The following is a 14,560-nucleotide window of genomic DNA, read 5'->3' as shown; positions in this document are numbered from 1 at the left end:
TTTACTGTAGCAGGAATGAATTCCCTCCTGTGATGTGGGCCTTTTATCCAATTGGAAAGCAGTCAGTTGCCTTCATAACCATCAAGCCACTATTGCACCAGTAGGTGCATCTTACCTGGAAGGCAATGGTAGCAGGTTCCTGTGCTAAGACCACAGATGTATTTTACTCATCAGCAGCCTACCCACAACCTCCTGGCACAGTAATAAGTGAGACATCAGACAGAGAACTTCCTGGTTGATTAAGGCTAATTTCTTTATGTCTTGCATTCAAAGTAAATGATGTCTTCAGCAATAGAGATTTAAGCACTAGCAATGTTTTGTGTTATATTTGGTGCCCATGGCAGTCTTCATGACCCAAAACAAGTAGGGAGGCACCCTGTTACTGCCCCTAAGATTTTCATTCAAAATATATGTCTTCTTTTAGCGGGAAACTCATGTAGGTGACTTTTATTCAAACTCACACACATGCACATACACACCAATACATACATACATATGTATATGCACATTCACATATATAGACATAGTATTTTTCTTATCATACAAGCTAGTATATTTCCATAAGATTTCTTCATATTCCCTTAGCTTTGGCTATTCTACTCCCTAAAATTATTTTATTTTGAGACCTGGTCTCACTATGTAGCTAAAGCTAGTCTGGAACTCAGGAAGCCTGCCTTAGCTTTGTGGTTGCAAGGATTACAAATGAATGCCAATATAGAGTCTTATTTATCATTTTATTTCTTTTGCCTTTACAACATTACCACATTCAAAAATAATGTTGAGTTATGGTTTTGAGCCTCCCTCTTAATGTTTTACTGAGTATTTCGCTGTTAAAGTGCAAAATCAAGAATTTTGTTTCTAGGTAACCAAATTTATTCATTCATGTAGTAGGTATTTATGATATATTAATAGTTGTGGGTCTGTGAAATGTGAAGGGAAAATCAGAAGTGCTTTCTCCTTACACTGCAATACAAAATGAAAGATGAGGGCTTCAAGAAAAAGGAAGGGAAGAAGGTTGAAGAGTTACCCACCTACTATACAGTGGGAAACAGCCCACATACTTGTATCCTGCAATAATTTCTCCCAGATAATGGTGTGAATATATATGCCTAAGGTCTGGAAACTAGAATTCTCTTGTTTGTATTGAAGACATTTCCATCTCATGTGTCAGTCCACAGCCTTACAGAGTTTAACAGGTAGGCACCTACTCAGAAGACGGGAGCTCAGTACTTGAACACGTGGGCTCAGTCCATGGCCATCTGGCCTCAGGCCATAGACATGAATAGCCCTTTTAACTTTCAGAATCATCTTTGGCCCATTCATCTGGATCCTCAGCAGATCCCTGGGCCCTTGTAAGCTAGCATGAGGCTCCTAGCATTGCTGCTACTTTCCCAGCTACACTCTGAAGCACTTTCCTCCCTTATTTCTGGATGTCATTTTTCCTCATCCTGTGCTGATTATTTTCAATTACATAAGTACAGCACTTTCCACAAATTGCATGACTTGCTTTGTCCTTCACAATCCTTCTTCCTCTAAATCAATTCAGCACATATATGTGTGCAACATTTGTTATTTTCTTAGCATTTTCAACTTTTTTTTTTAACTATCTGATTTTTAGCCTTTCACAAGTGTATGCTTTTTCATACTACCATTTTCAATGATTTTGGTGGCACTGTCCTGAATGGAAATAATGGGATTTTGTTCATTAAACACCTCAGAACTGAGCAAAGACACAGAGAACAGGTGATAGATCAGTGTGTACTTTAGCATCAGCAGAGCACCAGGGTACCCACTGCAACTGCCAATTTACAATCACTCCTTCCTCAGTGCACTGAAATGTATAGAGTTGATGTCTTCAGTGGTCAGAAGGATGTCATAGGACAGCATTCAAATCACACTGTTCAGTCTCTTTTACCTTGCCTTTCCCCCATTACTAAAAGCACTGTACTTTGGCTGTTCAAAAACTAGAATTGCCAATTAAAATGTAGGACCACAGAACCATTTACTTAAATTTGAATTTCGAGTAAACACTTTATAAATAATTTTTAGCGTAAACGTATTGGAGGTATGACATGGAAAACACTTAGGCAAAAAAATGCTCATTATTGAACTGAAAAATTTAGATTTACTTCTATATTTTTTGGGATAGGGTCTCAAAGCTTTAGTCCTGGATGGCCTAGAACTCAGTATGTAAGAGACGGCTATCCTTGGACTCAGAGTGATCCATCTGTCTCAACCTCCTGGGATTAAAGGCACCATTGCTCTCAGCTAGTTCTGTACTATTATTCATTACATCTAGCACCCATGCTTAGAGGAGAATGACTACATGCCTAAATATTCATAAATTATATGAATTTATGAATTGCCAGTCTCAGAAGACCAGGTAAGACTAAAATACTGCATTATAGGAGAGACTCTTTCATTAAGAAAGAACAGTAGGAGGAAAAACTCCCAAGATTTGATGAGAGTATGGTGCATGTAAGGAAGAGTGAGTGAAAGGTGTTGGCGTTACCAGATGGGATAGAACAGTACAGGGCTTCCACCAGGGAACAGACTCAGTACAAGGAAGCCAGCAATTGGAAGGTCTTTAAGTGGCAATGCCACAATAGGGTTTTACATTCTTGTGTGATCAAAGACCAGGGCAGGAAGAGGGAGTACCAGGCAAAAGAGGTTGCCCAATGTGGGCCTTAGAAAAGTGGTCTTTCATTGAAAATAGGTAGTAACAGACAGTATTGACTCAATAAGACTTGTGAGAAAGTAAATAATTAAGAGAAACCAAAACAAAATCAAAGATGATTCTTGTGATTTGAGCCTAGTCACTGGTGGTGCCATCACCAGAAAAAGAGAACTTATGAGGATGAAAAATGTCCAAAGACATGAGAATGACAAATCCTTAAATCAGATAGCAAATGTGAGACCTCAGGCCACAGTGCAGGTAATTGTGTCCAGCAAACAAGAAGACATGCGTATGGGTCTTCTGAGAACATTGACAGATCTTTGCCTGAGGCTGAACAGGACCAGGGGGTAGTTGGCACTGTCTCTATGTGAGTGATTATCCAATTAGAGAAACTGAAAAGGGAAAGAGGGACAATAGTGGAGCATTATAGTCTGTACATACAACCAGGAGAATACAGGCTCTTTGCTAAACAGCAAGAGAGGAACCGGTAGGTAAAGCAGGGGAGTCAAGTTGAAGGATTGTGCATTTAGTGACGGGCCTCAGATAGCTTTGTCTAACTGCAGAGCCATGGGAAAGACAAAGATACTCACTGCTGATGAAGAAACAGGTGAGCTTCCTAGTGAAATGGGGCCATGGGTGGGTACAGACTCGAAAGTTTAAGAGACGTGACATGATAAGGCAAAGGGACTTGGTTCCAAAAGTTATCATCCAGCCTGCCTATTAGCTCGGCAGATGTGATAAAGAATGCCAAGTAAACTTTGATAAGGAGCTGTGGATTTGATACCTTGCATTCTAGAAAACTAGAAAATATAGACATGTATAGATCCTATGAGGCCTTTAGGGTAAAGAACAAGAAAGACAAGTGAGTATCTACACTCCTTTCCCTGGAGGGACTCAAGAGGCACTATGTCATGGTTACTTAAGGACAAGAAAATGGGAAGAACATTTTTCCATGCATTGTGGAACTATTTGTACTCACAAAGCATTTTCTAGTTTTGCAGATGTGTTGGTTTAATTAAATAAAAATAAAAAATAAAAAGCAAAACCAAAAAAACAAACAGAAAAACAGCGACTAGAAATAACTGGTCAGTGCCATTGGGAAGCATGCATTCACAGATGCCTAATGTTTTAAACGCTTGGAGTATTACAAATAAAGAACTAAGAACTCAAAGGGAGGAAGAATAGAAGGTGTGTCAGTGTGAGAGCTGAGGGAGGGATTGGCAGAGAGGTGAGTAGAAGAGCAAGACTCCACCATAGGCAGGGGGCAGAATGCCACTGTGGGAGAGACCTGGGAGATGCAAGAATAAACATGGAGCTATATCCTTGAGGGGGCAGGAAGGGACTAAGTCAGAGCAGGTCTGCTTAGAAAGGGGGAAAGAAAACATATACCCGAACAGAGATGGTTTGAGCTGTATAGGAGTTCACATAAGATTGCCTCTGTGTTCTCAACAAGAAGGAAGATAGATGAGAATTAGGTATCTTGAAGAAAGAGGAAGACATGACATTTGGGCTGCTAGGAAGACCTTGGGAAGCTTGCACAGCATCTGATCTCTGATGCCTGATGCTAACCAGCAGAGATGTGAACTCCTCTACTCTAGTGTGGCAGGGTCACTTGGATACCTGTGTAGAAGAGAGGAGATGTGAGGAAGGAACACAGTAATGCAGGTGAACAGTTAGGGACTAAAGGTGACTGTATGCTCAGACCTGGGCTTGGCTGTTTTCTAATTATGAAACCATAGGTAAGGGACTAGTTCCCTAAGCTCCTGTCACTGAGTGCTGGTTTCTAGATAGTCCCTTCTATCTAGAGCAGTGTTTCTCAACTTGTGGGTTGCAACCCCTTTTGTGGGTCACTTATCAGGTATTCTGCATATATGATAGTTATATTAGGATGCATAACAGTACCAAAGTCACAGTTCATAACAATGAAAATTTTATGGTTGGGGCCACCACACCATGAGGAGCTGCATTAAAGGGTCACACCTTTAGGAAGGTTAAGAACCACTGATTTTAAGGGAGGCAGGCAGTATAATTAGGACAGAAGTGAGCTGGTGTGGGCCATGACTGGAGGCATGGCACTGAAGATAGACCACATGGGATTCACTCTTAGCTCTGCCACTCACTGATCAAGAGGCTTGGCACAAGCATATCATCCTCTCCTTACCTTGATTTATACATATAAGTGAGGACATTTGCTCAATGACATTGGGAATTAATGCTCAGTTAAAATGCTAGCATGATGCATGATATATAATAAGCACTTTGTGACACTTTGTTATACTGCTGTTAATTATCATGAAAATCAGCAGCTCCAATAACAAGAATGAGGCTTTAAAAGATGGAGAACTTGAAGAGTGTAGACATTGATCGGAGGCTAAGAGGTCAGGAATCGCCATGGATTGCAAAGTTTAACTGACATTGATTACCATGGCTGATCAGAGATGACCATCTCAAAGCTATTTTCTGACAAGTTAAAGGAAATTCTCATGGCTTCTTGGGAACAGCAAGAATACACAACACTACCAGTAACCTGGGAAATGTTCTAGTAGGTCTGCGTGCCAATGACGCTGGCCCTACTGAAGCTGCCTCCTGGGCTGGCAGTTGGTTGACTTTCTGTGGGATTCTGGCTCAGCAGTTAGCTTTTATGTCTTCCATTTGTTTCCCTTCTCCCTGGCTTCTCCTTCTGAGTATTTTTTCTGTAAATGTAGATTCATTCGCAGTTCACAACCTCTTTCAATAGCATTCAAGTTTGTTTACCTTATTTTCTCCAATGGAAATGGTGGTCATTCTAGGACACCCACTAAGAGATGAGGCAGAATATCATGGCTAGAAATGTGTTCACCACGCTTCTATATTAATTCTTTATAGCTTGGGTCATGAGGATAGGTTCTAGTCTGATATACATTAAATATGAGCTGTGTTCAATTTATAACATGTGACTTGAGATAAAGTTCCATCAGCAAGAACTAATATGCCTTTCATATTGGAGTATGGGAAGCATGGGGCAGATCATGTAAACAGCCATGCCTTGTGGCTGTTTACATGTAACAGCCATGTCATTAGGGATATTGGTTACTGTAAATGCCAAGAAAGGGTTCTCATTCATAAACTTGTTAATATGAAGGGGCTTTGAAAGTTCAGTTAGTCATTCCCAGCCAACTCTGATTTAAGAGAAAAAAATTAAACTAAACTAAAATAATTGCAGGCTGTTACAAAGTCCTGCTGGCTTTTAGAATCTTCCTGAAAGTAGATTTTACAATCTACCTCAAGGAGAGGTTTTATTTTATCATCCTTCATTGTAGGAAAGGTCATTTTAATATCCAACCAGACACCAGGTTGCTTTAATAAAAGGCCATATCTTCCCTTTCTATACCTTCCTCTCATATTTAATGATATGTCAGAAGACTTAGTATACTAGCTTCCTCCTTAATGGACAGTCATTGAATGCCTACTATGGGCCTAATCTCTTCCCTTATACATCCTATTACCAAGAATAGATGCAGCCTTTTCCTTCCCAAGCCCTTTCCCCCTCCCCCTCTATGGATGCTTTTCTCTGCATACATACATTTCTCCATGCTTTTTTCAGAACCTGGAAATAACAGGTTTCTCAGTCAGGAATTTCAGTTGTTTTTTTGTTGCTTTATCTATAGATGTAGATTATACAGAACTTCTTTTGTTCTCAGTCCATGCTCTGCCTAAAGCTTTTGTGACTTTTAGTAAAAGGAAGGTAGGGACAAGGAGAACAGGAAAGACAACAGGAACACAACAGTATGCAAAGCCCAGCTTATGAAATACAAAGGTATAGAGGCGTCCTGTGCCCACAAAGGCACAGTAGCCCTGCTCAAGCCAATGCTTTTGTTCAGAATCCCTTTGAGCCAACAAATCAGCAATTCTGCATCTGTGAGGAGACTGATAGTAATAAACACACCTGTACAAATGGAAATGGGAAGAAAATTGTTGAAGCAGAGATTTAAAAATCACTCCCAAAACTTTAGTTTACTTAACACGTTGCTTCTCCAGTTTGAGACCAGGCAGGTAAGCAAAAAGTAGTTCCACACAATGACTAGCAAGGTACCATGAGAAAGCTTAGAGATGATACTGCTTCTAAGGAGTATAAAGCTGTTAGGGAGAAAAACCCAACTATCATTCAAATAATTATCAATAAAAAGTACAGTACAAAATGCATTTTGAGAACTACAAGCCCTATAAGTTCTAAAGCTCATAGGTAGGCAAAGTTGGCTGTGTATCGTCACCCCATCGAGAGGAGCCTTAAGCTGGCATTTGGTAGGTGGGTAAATAAAGATGAATAGCTACTGGTGGATGCCTAGATACTACACTGACCAATGTGCAGAGTCTTCTGTTAGCAGCATCAACCTGACAAGTCAGTTGAGTACAGTTGAATGTAGGATGATGATACAGTGACAGGCCAGGAGCAAAGGCACAGGGGTAGATGTAGAGGCAGCTACAGGTCCTGGAAAGTGGCTTGCTATGCTATGCAATCATGTGTTCTAGGAGATTCCCTCAAAGAGATGCTCATGTCCCCCTAGCCAAGTCAATGCCCTCTGCATGTCCCCTTGACTGTTTATTGTTGCATGTGTAGCTGTAACACATACATACATACATACATACATACATACACCTATATCCTGCTCCTTCTTCTAGGAAGCCAGCATAGGAAAATTGGAACCAAATCTTTGGTCCTTATGAGCTCAGTTCTGAACACCAAAAGAGAATCTCTATTAGCTAGCCTGAAATCTATAGGGGAAGCCAATTTATACTCTTGGAAACATGAGAAGGCAATTGGTAGAGGGGAAGTAATACTACTTGGCACAAACAGGCAGATAAAGAAGAGAAGACAGCAGTGAGGAGGAAGAAGGAAGTACAAAAGTTCAACTTTCACAGAATTGAGCCTTGTGTATGGATGTTGGGGTAAACCTCTCGAGATAGGGTAAATGGTGTTGAGTAATTGTGATATTAAAGCTGAGCCCAAAATACATACAACTATGCAAAGTCTCTGGGTGGGGCTGATTGTCTGGCTTTCAGACAATAAGTGATTGAAGAAGTGGACTGTTGGAATTCCATACAAACTCATGACAAAGTTGTCCCTTACAAGGTGGAATCAGTACATCCTATACTTTGAGACTCCCAGGTTGTTCATACCATTTTGTTCCCCCTTTCTACTGCAACCCCTTCCCAGTAGCTGCTAGCTTTCCCAGGGATCAGAGTAAACTTTATAAGGGCCACTGTTCACCTGCAAGTCTAGCTGTCTTCTGTCCCCACCCTAGCCAAAGTCTCACCAGTCAATAGCATTAAGAATTTGTTTTTCCTTTATATTGCATTTACATATGTCTTTGTGTTGCTTTGTACATGTGAGTTCAGGTATGCACAAAAGTGGGTATCAGATGCCCCAGAGCTGGAGTTACAGCTCTATATGAGCTGCCCCAATGTGAGTGCTGAAAACAAATGCTCAGGTCCTCTGCAGGGATGTTTTTAAGCACTGAGCCTTCTCTCAGCTATCTCTATTCATGTAAAATACTGTTAATTTAATATTTGTTTCTTATGACTTAAGTCAAATGCTTGTGCACATTTTCCTAGGAGAGGAAACCATACCCAGCGTTAATCCAAAGGGAAAGGCTGATGAGAAAGACGATGATGGTGATGATCACTCTGGTTACTTGTATATCAAGGACCAAAATGGGAATCTGGGGAGGGAGGGCAGCTTTCTCCTCTCTCCCTGATTTGTCCCACTGTGCTAATGCCCAGCGATTTCCATTTTGAGTTCAGGCATTTTTGCCCTGGTAATCCTACCTCTGTCCCCCCCCAACCTACCTCCTACACACACCTCACTTCCCTTTCCCCCCATCCTGTCCTTTCTGTTTCTGTGCTTGGGACTCTAAGACTGTCTTTGCCTCTGCTTTCCAATCTCAGCAGTGGAAGCAGCTGCGGTCAGTGCATAGTCAGGCTGCTTCCCTGCCTGTGCTCCTTTGCTAAGGTGTGTATACCCCCAGAAGCACCTTTTCAATGGTGGTATCATCACTCAGCAATTCCCAAGGAAGGAAGGAAAAAAAAAAAAAGAGCTAACTGGTCTCAATCCAAAGGCTCACGGTGGCTGGTGTCCTGGTGTGATGTGTCTGCTGTGCTCAGTGTGCTTTCTGCCCTGAGTATGATTCTTCCCTCCAAGGAAACACGGGGATGGGAGCATAAGCAGGTTGGTGAACACCCAGTTTCTCTGGAAGACAGGCAGGAATGGAATATTCTGCGGTGGAGATCTGTTTCATTGTGCTCACTGTCTGGGTGGTGAGAACAGACGGTCTGCCAGCCCCCATTGGATTATCCTAGAATAGAACTAAGCTCTATATTATCCCCCGTTACATGGCACATCTTGATGATGCTCTGCTTATTAAAGGTGTCTATGGGACTTCTGACCTTTCAGCTCTGACTCCTTCTGATAGCTGTCTTCCTTGCCTGCTGTGTTTATGTGTTTACCGCACCGTTGCTGGTTTGGTTCTGCTTGATCTTCTCATTCACTCTTTAATTTGGTAACACCTTATTTTATGGCCCACGACCTTTGTTGAAAATAAATTCACTCTATGCTTGTGTGGCTCACTTTACCCATTTGATAAATATAATTTTAGGGTGTGGGAAATGCATAGTAAGTGTTATGCAATTACAAGGCAAATATATGATGTGTTTCTTTTATCCCCTCAGTCAGACACTGGGTATCAGAATAATTATTTTGGACCCATTACATGTACTTACCATATAATCTGTTGGACAATTAAATATGTAGTTAGTTCTTGCCACCTTCTTTTTCCATACACTTTAAGATGACACCTCTTTTAGGATTAGCTTGTTTCAGACCCTTGGGTTGTATTATAATAGCTGTTATCAATCTGCTTCTGGGTTGAACCACATCAGATATGTATCTGGAAAAGGATGGGAATTCAGCTCCAGCCTATCCTGGGGGGTGGGGAGACATCCACATACTAAAATTAAACTAACGTTTTTATTTTTGCTTTGCCCATGCATTCAATAGGATGGAGTAGGAGAGGTATGGGAGAAACAGCATGTGCCCCTGAGAGAACAGCCCCCTAACAATAAAGTGTTAGAGTCTAGCATTGCATTGGTATCAGAAAACATTGACCATGGACACAAGAGCCCTTGGCAACCAAGATCTTCATGTTTCACATAAACATTGCTCTCATGATGATTGCATATGCTAAACCAACCTTTTACTCTGCTCTGACTCTGAATATTGGTATCAAAGTTGACATATTTATAAACCCTGATCTTCCTCTTATAACTCACAGACCATGTTAATGTCCTAACCTAGACATCTCTGTGTATATGCATGTGCCCCAGGCCCCACATGAGCAGAGAACCCACCCTCTTTTTTTGTCCTTTGTGTGAGTCTGTTTTCCCTTAAACAAAAAGTCAAATATAAAAATGCTTTTTAGGTAACTATGACTTCTTCAACTAAGTTAAGGAGCTATTTGTTCTTACTTGAAAAAAAATGTTATGTTCTTTGCAAAATTGATCCTCTGCAAGCCTATTATATGATAAGCTACCTTAATGCAGTTATATTAGACTAGCCTTGCTCTGATTTACACAAGGAAGTTTAGAAACATGACTATAGTGTAAATGAGAGTCTAACATGTAGCTAGCTTTCTGTGTGGTTTTATTTTCTGGTCAGTAGCCTCCAGACTTTAACAGAACGCCATGTTTTGTCCTGGGGTGGCTCTATCCCTTGAACCCATGTTAGCCACTCAGGACTTCTCTTGTGTCTTTCAGGCATTGAGAATGCCAGCGACATTGCTTTGTACTCTGGCTTGGGTGCAGCCGTGGTAGCTGTTGCGGTCCTGGTCATTGGTGTCACCCTCTACAGACGGAGCCACAGTGACTACGGAGTGGATGTCATTGACTCTTCTGCATTGACAGGTGGCTTCCAGACCTTCAACTTCAAAACAGTTCGTCAAGGTCAGCGGCATAGGTCCCCCAACACCTCATCCTTAGGACCACTGGCTGCACTTACACAGGTGTCCTCCATGTTCTTGACACTGTGCAGAGGTAGCTTGTGGTCCTTGGAGCCGCTACCAAATTGTTTCCATTCATTAACACACCAAATTTGATAAAATGATTTTCTTGGTCCTCAGCAACTGTGAGGATGTATGGGTATCAATTTATTATTGGCAACATTCAATGAAATAGTTCTACATTTGATACAGAGCACTCAGTAACTCACTGCCTCTCAAATTATACAACTTCATCTTTGAAGAAACCTAGTTTTAGTTTATGTGTTTAATTTTATTAACTAAAATACTGAGTACTAAAAGCTGAGGACACAGCCCCAGAACAAAACTACCCAAAACCTTTATTACACTGGTTTTTTAATTTCTTTAATTTCAAATAAATAAAAAGGGTTTAGATGATATCGGAGGGATCAGGTATGTGGGGATAAAATGAAATACCAGCCTAAATTACTTTCAGCTATTGCAAGGCTGACCAATCTTTTGTTGTGGAGAAAGAAACATTTTTCATGTCAAGGCACAGATATGCTCTTTTTCAGAACAGAGAGAGTCATTTAATCCTCTATTATGAACCAAACCTATTCCTGAATACAAGGTGGGGATGAGACACATTTGGTTTTAATATTATGCAAAAAGTAACTGTCTCTCTTCAAAGGATGAAGTTTTGGACCATTACCCTCATTTTCTATAATGTCCCCTTTATTTCTATTCATTGTATAGGTATCACCTATTCTAAAGGCTAGACATTTCGGCACTCAGCATTTATTGGGTAGACAGATTGCTGAAGTAGAAGCCCAAACCTGCTAGAACAAGCAGCTGAGATATAACTTAGATAATAGGCTTCTCCCTTGGCTTTTATTTTTGGGTACCTTGGTGTTAAGCCATTATGGTTAAGCCACTATTGTGTACAAGTTCACCTGCTTTGAATGCAGTTACATTAGAATATGAAACCGCTATGAAGCAAAACAGTTATTCTGAGTCACCATTTCACAACTATAAAATGGGAATGCTAACATCCTCCTCATGGTGTTCTTGTGAACATGAATTTGCTGAGACTAACCTGGGGAAGCCCTTGGCATTTGGGAGAGCTCATTCTCTAAAGATAGCTCTAGATGCTCACGTGTCCTCTAACCATGGGACAGCAGCATGCTCTGCGGAGCAGCAGGCAATGAATGTGAGAGGGAGGTAGCTGCCTGGCCTGAATACATTTGGGCGACAGTGATTTACATAGATTGGCCAATGTCCTCATGGAGGAGTGATTCAGAACATCAGTATATTGCGAATCTCTAAAAAAGAAATCATCTTATCAGATCGCCTGACCATTCTGTTTATTTTTGGCTAAGAATCTCATAAATCTCAGGATAGAAGACAAAAACTCTTTTGTTAACTGCTACCATCCCCATCCCCATTGACAATGAATCTCATTTTTACAGACTGTGACTTTGACCTCCACTGTCTTCAAGGTGATATCTTGATGAACAACATGTCCAGTACCCCAAGAAGGGGAACAGCAAGAATGTTAAGCAGAATTTTGTCCTAGTTTTCTTTCTGTAATGAAATTGTAATTAAATAACCCCCCCTCTCCAAAGAGAAAGTTAAGGGAAAGATAGTTTATTTGGTTTACAATTGCAGATGGTAGCCCATCATTGCTGGGAAGTCAAGGTTAATATTTGAAGCAGCTAGCCACAGGCATCCGAGGTCTATATCAGAGAAAATGAATGCCTATGCTTTTACTTGTTCTCAGCTCACATTCTCTGCTTGTACATAGTTCAACACCCAGGGAATGATGTTGCTTTAGAAGGCAGGTTCTTCCCATATCAGTTAATATAACCAAGACAATTCTCCACAGACGTGGTCGAAGGCCAATCTGATCTTGATAATCCCTTATGCCAGGAGATTCACACTGAGCCAAGTTGACAGTTAAATTAAAACTAACCATAGAAATCATCTTGGGTATGGTAGACGACTTGTTCCACAAGTGTAAAGCCCTTGGGTTCAATAGATAAGAAGATAGAAGGGAGGGATGGAAGAAAGGTAAAAAGTCAGGCATACAGAAAGAATACAATGCTTAGGTTAAATGAAGAAAATTGGTTTTTAAAGAGAAGGGAGGGGTAACAAGGCAGCAGGAAGAATAGCTGGCCTTAATCAGGCTTTGGTCAGGTTGGCAACCAACACTTTCAACGGTAGACTTATGCATTTGAATGTGTATATGTGTGTGCTTTCCCTGTGTGTTTTTCTATGTCTGTCTGTCTATCTGCCTCTCTTTCTCCACTCTCTCTTCTTCTCTCTCCTCTCTCCCCTCATGTGTGTGTATATTTTCTCTGTCTCTGTCTTTCTCCCTATCATCTCTGTTCTGCCTCTGTTTCTGTCTCTTTGTGTGTTTTTCCTTTTTGTTTTCTGTCTGTCTGTCCCTCTATCTTTTTCTCCCCCCTCTGTCTGTCTCTGTCTCTCTTTATATTTCTCTGTCTCTCTATACCTTTGGCTCTCTGTTTCTGTCTGTCTCTTTCTCTATCTCTCTGTCTCTCTGTCTCTCTGTCTCACTCTGTCTGTCTCTCTATCTATCTCTCTGTCTCTCTCTGTGTCTGTCTCTGTCTCTGTCTCTCTCTCTCTGTGTGTGTGTGTGTGTGTGTATGTGCATCTGGGTGTTTTCCATGTCTGTGCTAAGTATCAGAAATATTTTCCCCCATAAGCTAGGCAAGTCTTTCAAAAGTAGCCAAAAATTAAGATATGAGCTTTTGAAGTCTCCATGGAAACTGCTATTTCAAACTGTTTTCAAATGTGCTGTGTTCTTCAGTCCTCCTTTTTTCCTGTGGAAAACCACAGACAGGAGCAAGGTCATCATCTATTGAACTCTGTGTGGTCCTGTTTAAAAAGACTGCTTGATGGTGGCTGCATCTTAGCACAACAGCCCCAAGATGGAAAAGGGGCAACATCAAAGGGCCATTAGAGTTGCATTATCTTTTTGTGTATTTTCTCTGTGATTCTTGATTCTTAGCATATCCCAACAAGGGGTGAGAAAATCCACAGTGATGGATCCCCTCATGACACTGTTACAAATTGGGAAAATAGAAAAACAATAGAGACTAATACAATACAACCTAGAATTGAAGCATTTTCAAAAATACCACATTTAAAACATGTTTTTTGGTCAGGACCCAAAAGAATATTGCTTAATATGATTTGGGTTTCTACTTGAGCTGTCATATTGACGAACTGGTAAGAGTGGGAGGCTGGGGAGTGAGGGTTATTCTGTTATTTACTAATAAATGGGATTACTTCATCAGGAGAAAAATATCACAGCCTTTTTAATATCTGGCTTGGAAAAAAATGGTGAGCCCAGCAGATGACTAGAGCACAGGTCCAATTTCTGCTGTGTTTTGTGAAGACTGTTTTGTCCATTTTTTTTTAAACTAGCAAGGTACCTTTCTGAGATGATCCCCTCTTACAATCCAAGCCACTCTCTGCTGGAGCATTCTTTCCCTCACAGAGTGACATCTGTGATGTTCAAGTACATTGGCCCCTCAGACTTAGAGTGATTCATAAGTCCCCTGAACTATTTGCTCCAAAGCATGCTTGCTCCCCCAGCGCCAGGATCTGCTTAGAATTTTACAAGAAATTTTCCACCTCCTCTGTGGGCTCTTGTCTACAGCAAGAGTCACTACACAGTGGCATCTCTTGCTATTTAAAAGGAACAGATGTTATTTTGCTCCTAACTAGTTTGCAAAACATCTTTCTGTTTTTTTTCTTTTCTTTTCTTTTTTACCTTTTCTTTGCCAGTTAAGATAATCACACAAACACTACCTAAGGCAAGTGGCCCTAATCCAGTGTCAGACATGTTTGTCTTGAAAAAGAGGCATGT

General features: G+C 40.8%; 1 protein-coding gene across 9 annotated transcripts in view; it reads left to right on the top strand.

Moving 5' to 3' along the window:
* The window catches only part of Unc5d (unc-5 netrin receptor D), a 541,037-nt gene that overhangs the window by 453,560 nt on the left and 72,917 nt on the right, over nt 1-14,560 (top strand). For 4 of the 9 annotated variants that reach the window (XM_021169826.1, XM_029480897.1, XM_029480895.1 and 1 more), the window contains one exon: nt 10,466-10,651. In XM_021169826.1, coding sequence (XP_021025485.1) covers nt 10,466-10,651 — 186 coding nt within the window. Of the gene's footprint in view, nt 1-9,710; nt 9,726-10,465; nt 10,652-14,560 lie in introns of all 9 variants that reach the window. The other 5 variants (XM_021169823.1, XM_029480896.1, XM_021169827.1 and 2 more) reach the window with 3 other exon arrangements.

The sequence above is a fragment of the Mus caroli genome, chromosome 8 (assembly GCF_900094665.2).
Source record: "Mus caroli chromosome 8, CAROLI_EIJ_v1.1, whole genome shotgun sequence".
NCBI lineage: Eukaryota > Metazoa > Chordata > Mammalia > Rodentia > Muridae > Mus > Mus caroli.
Note: the sequence above shows the minus strand (reverse complement) of the source record. Positions and strands in the feature narration are given on the sequence as shown.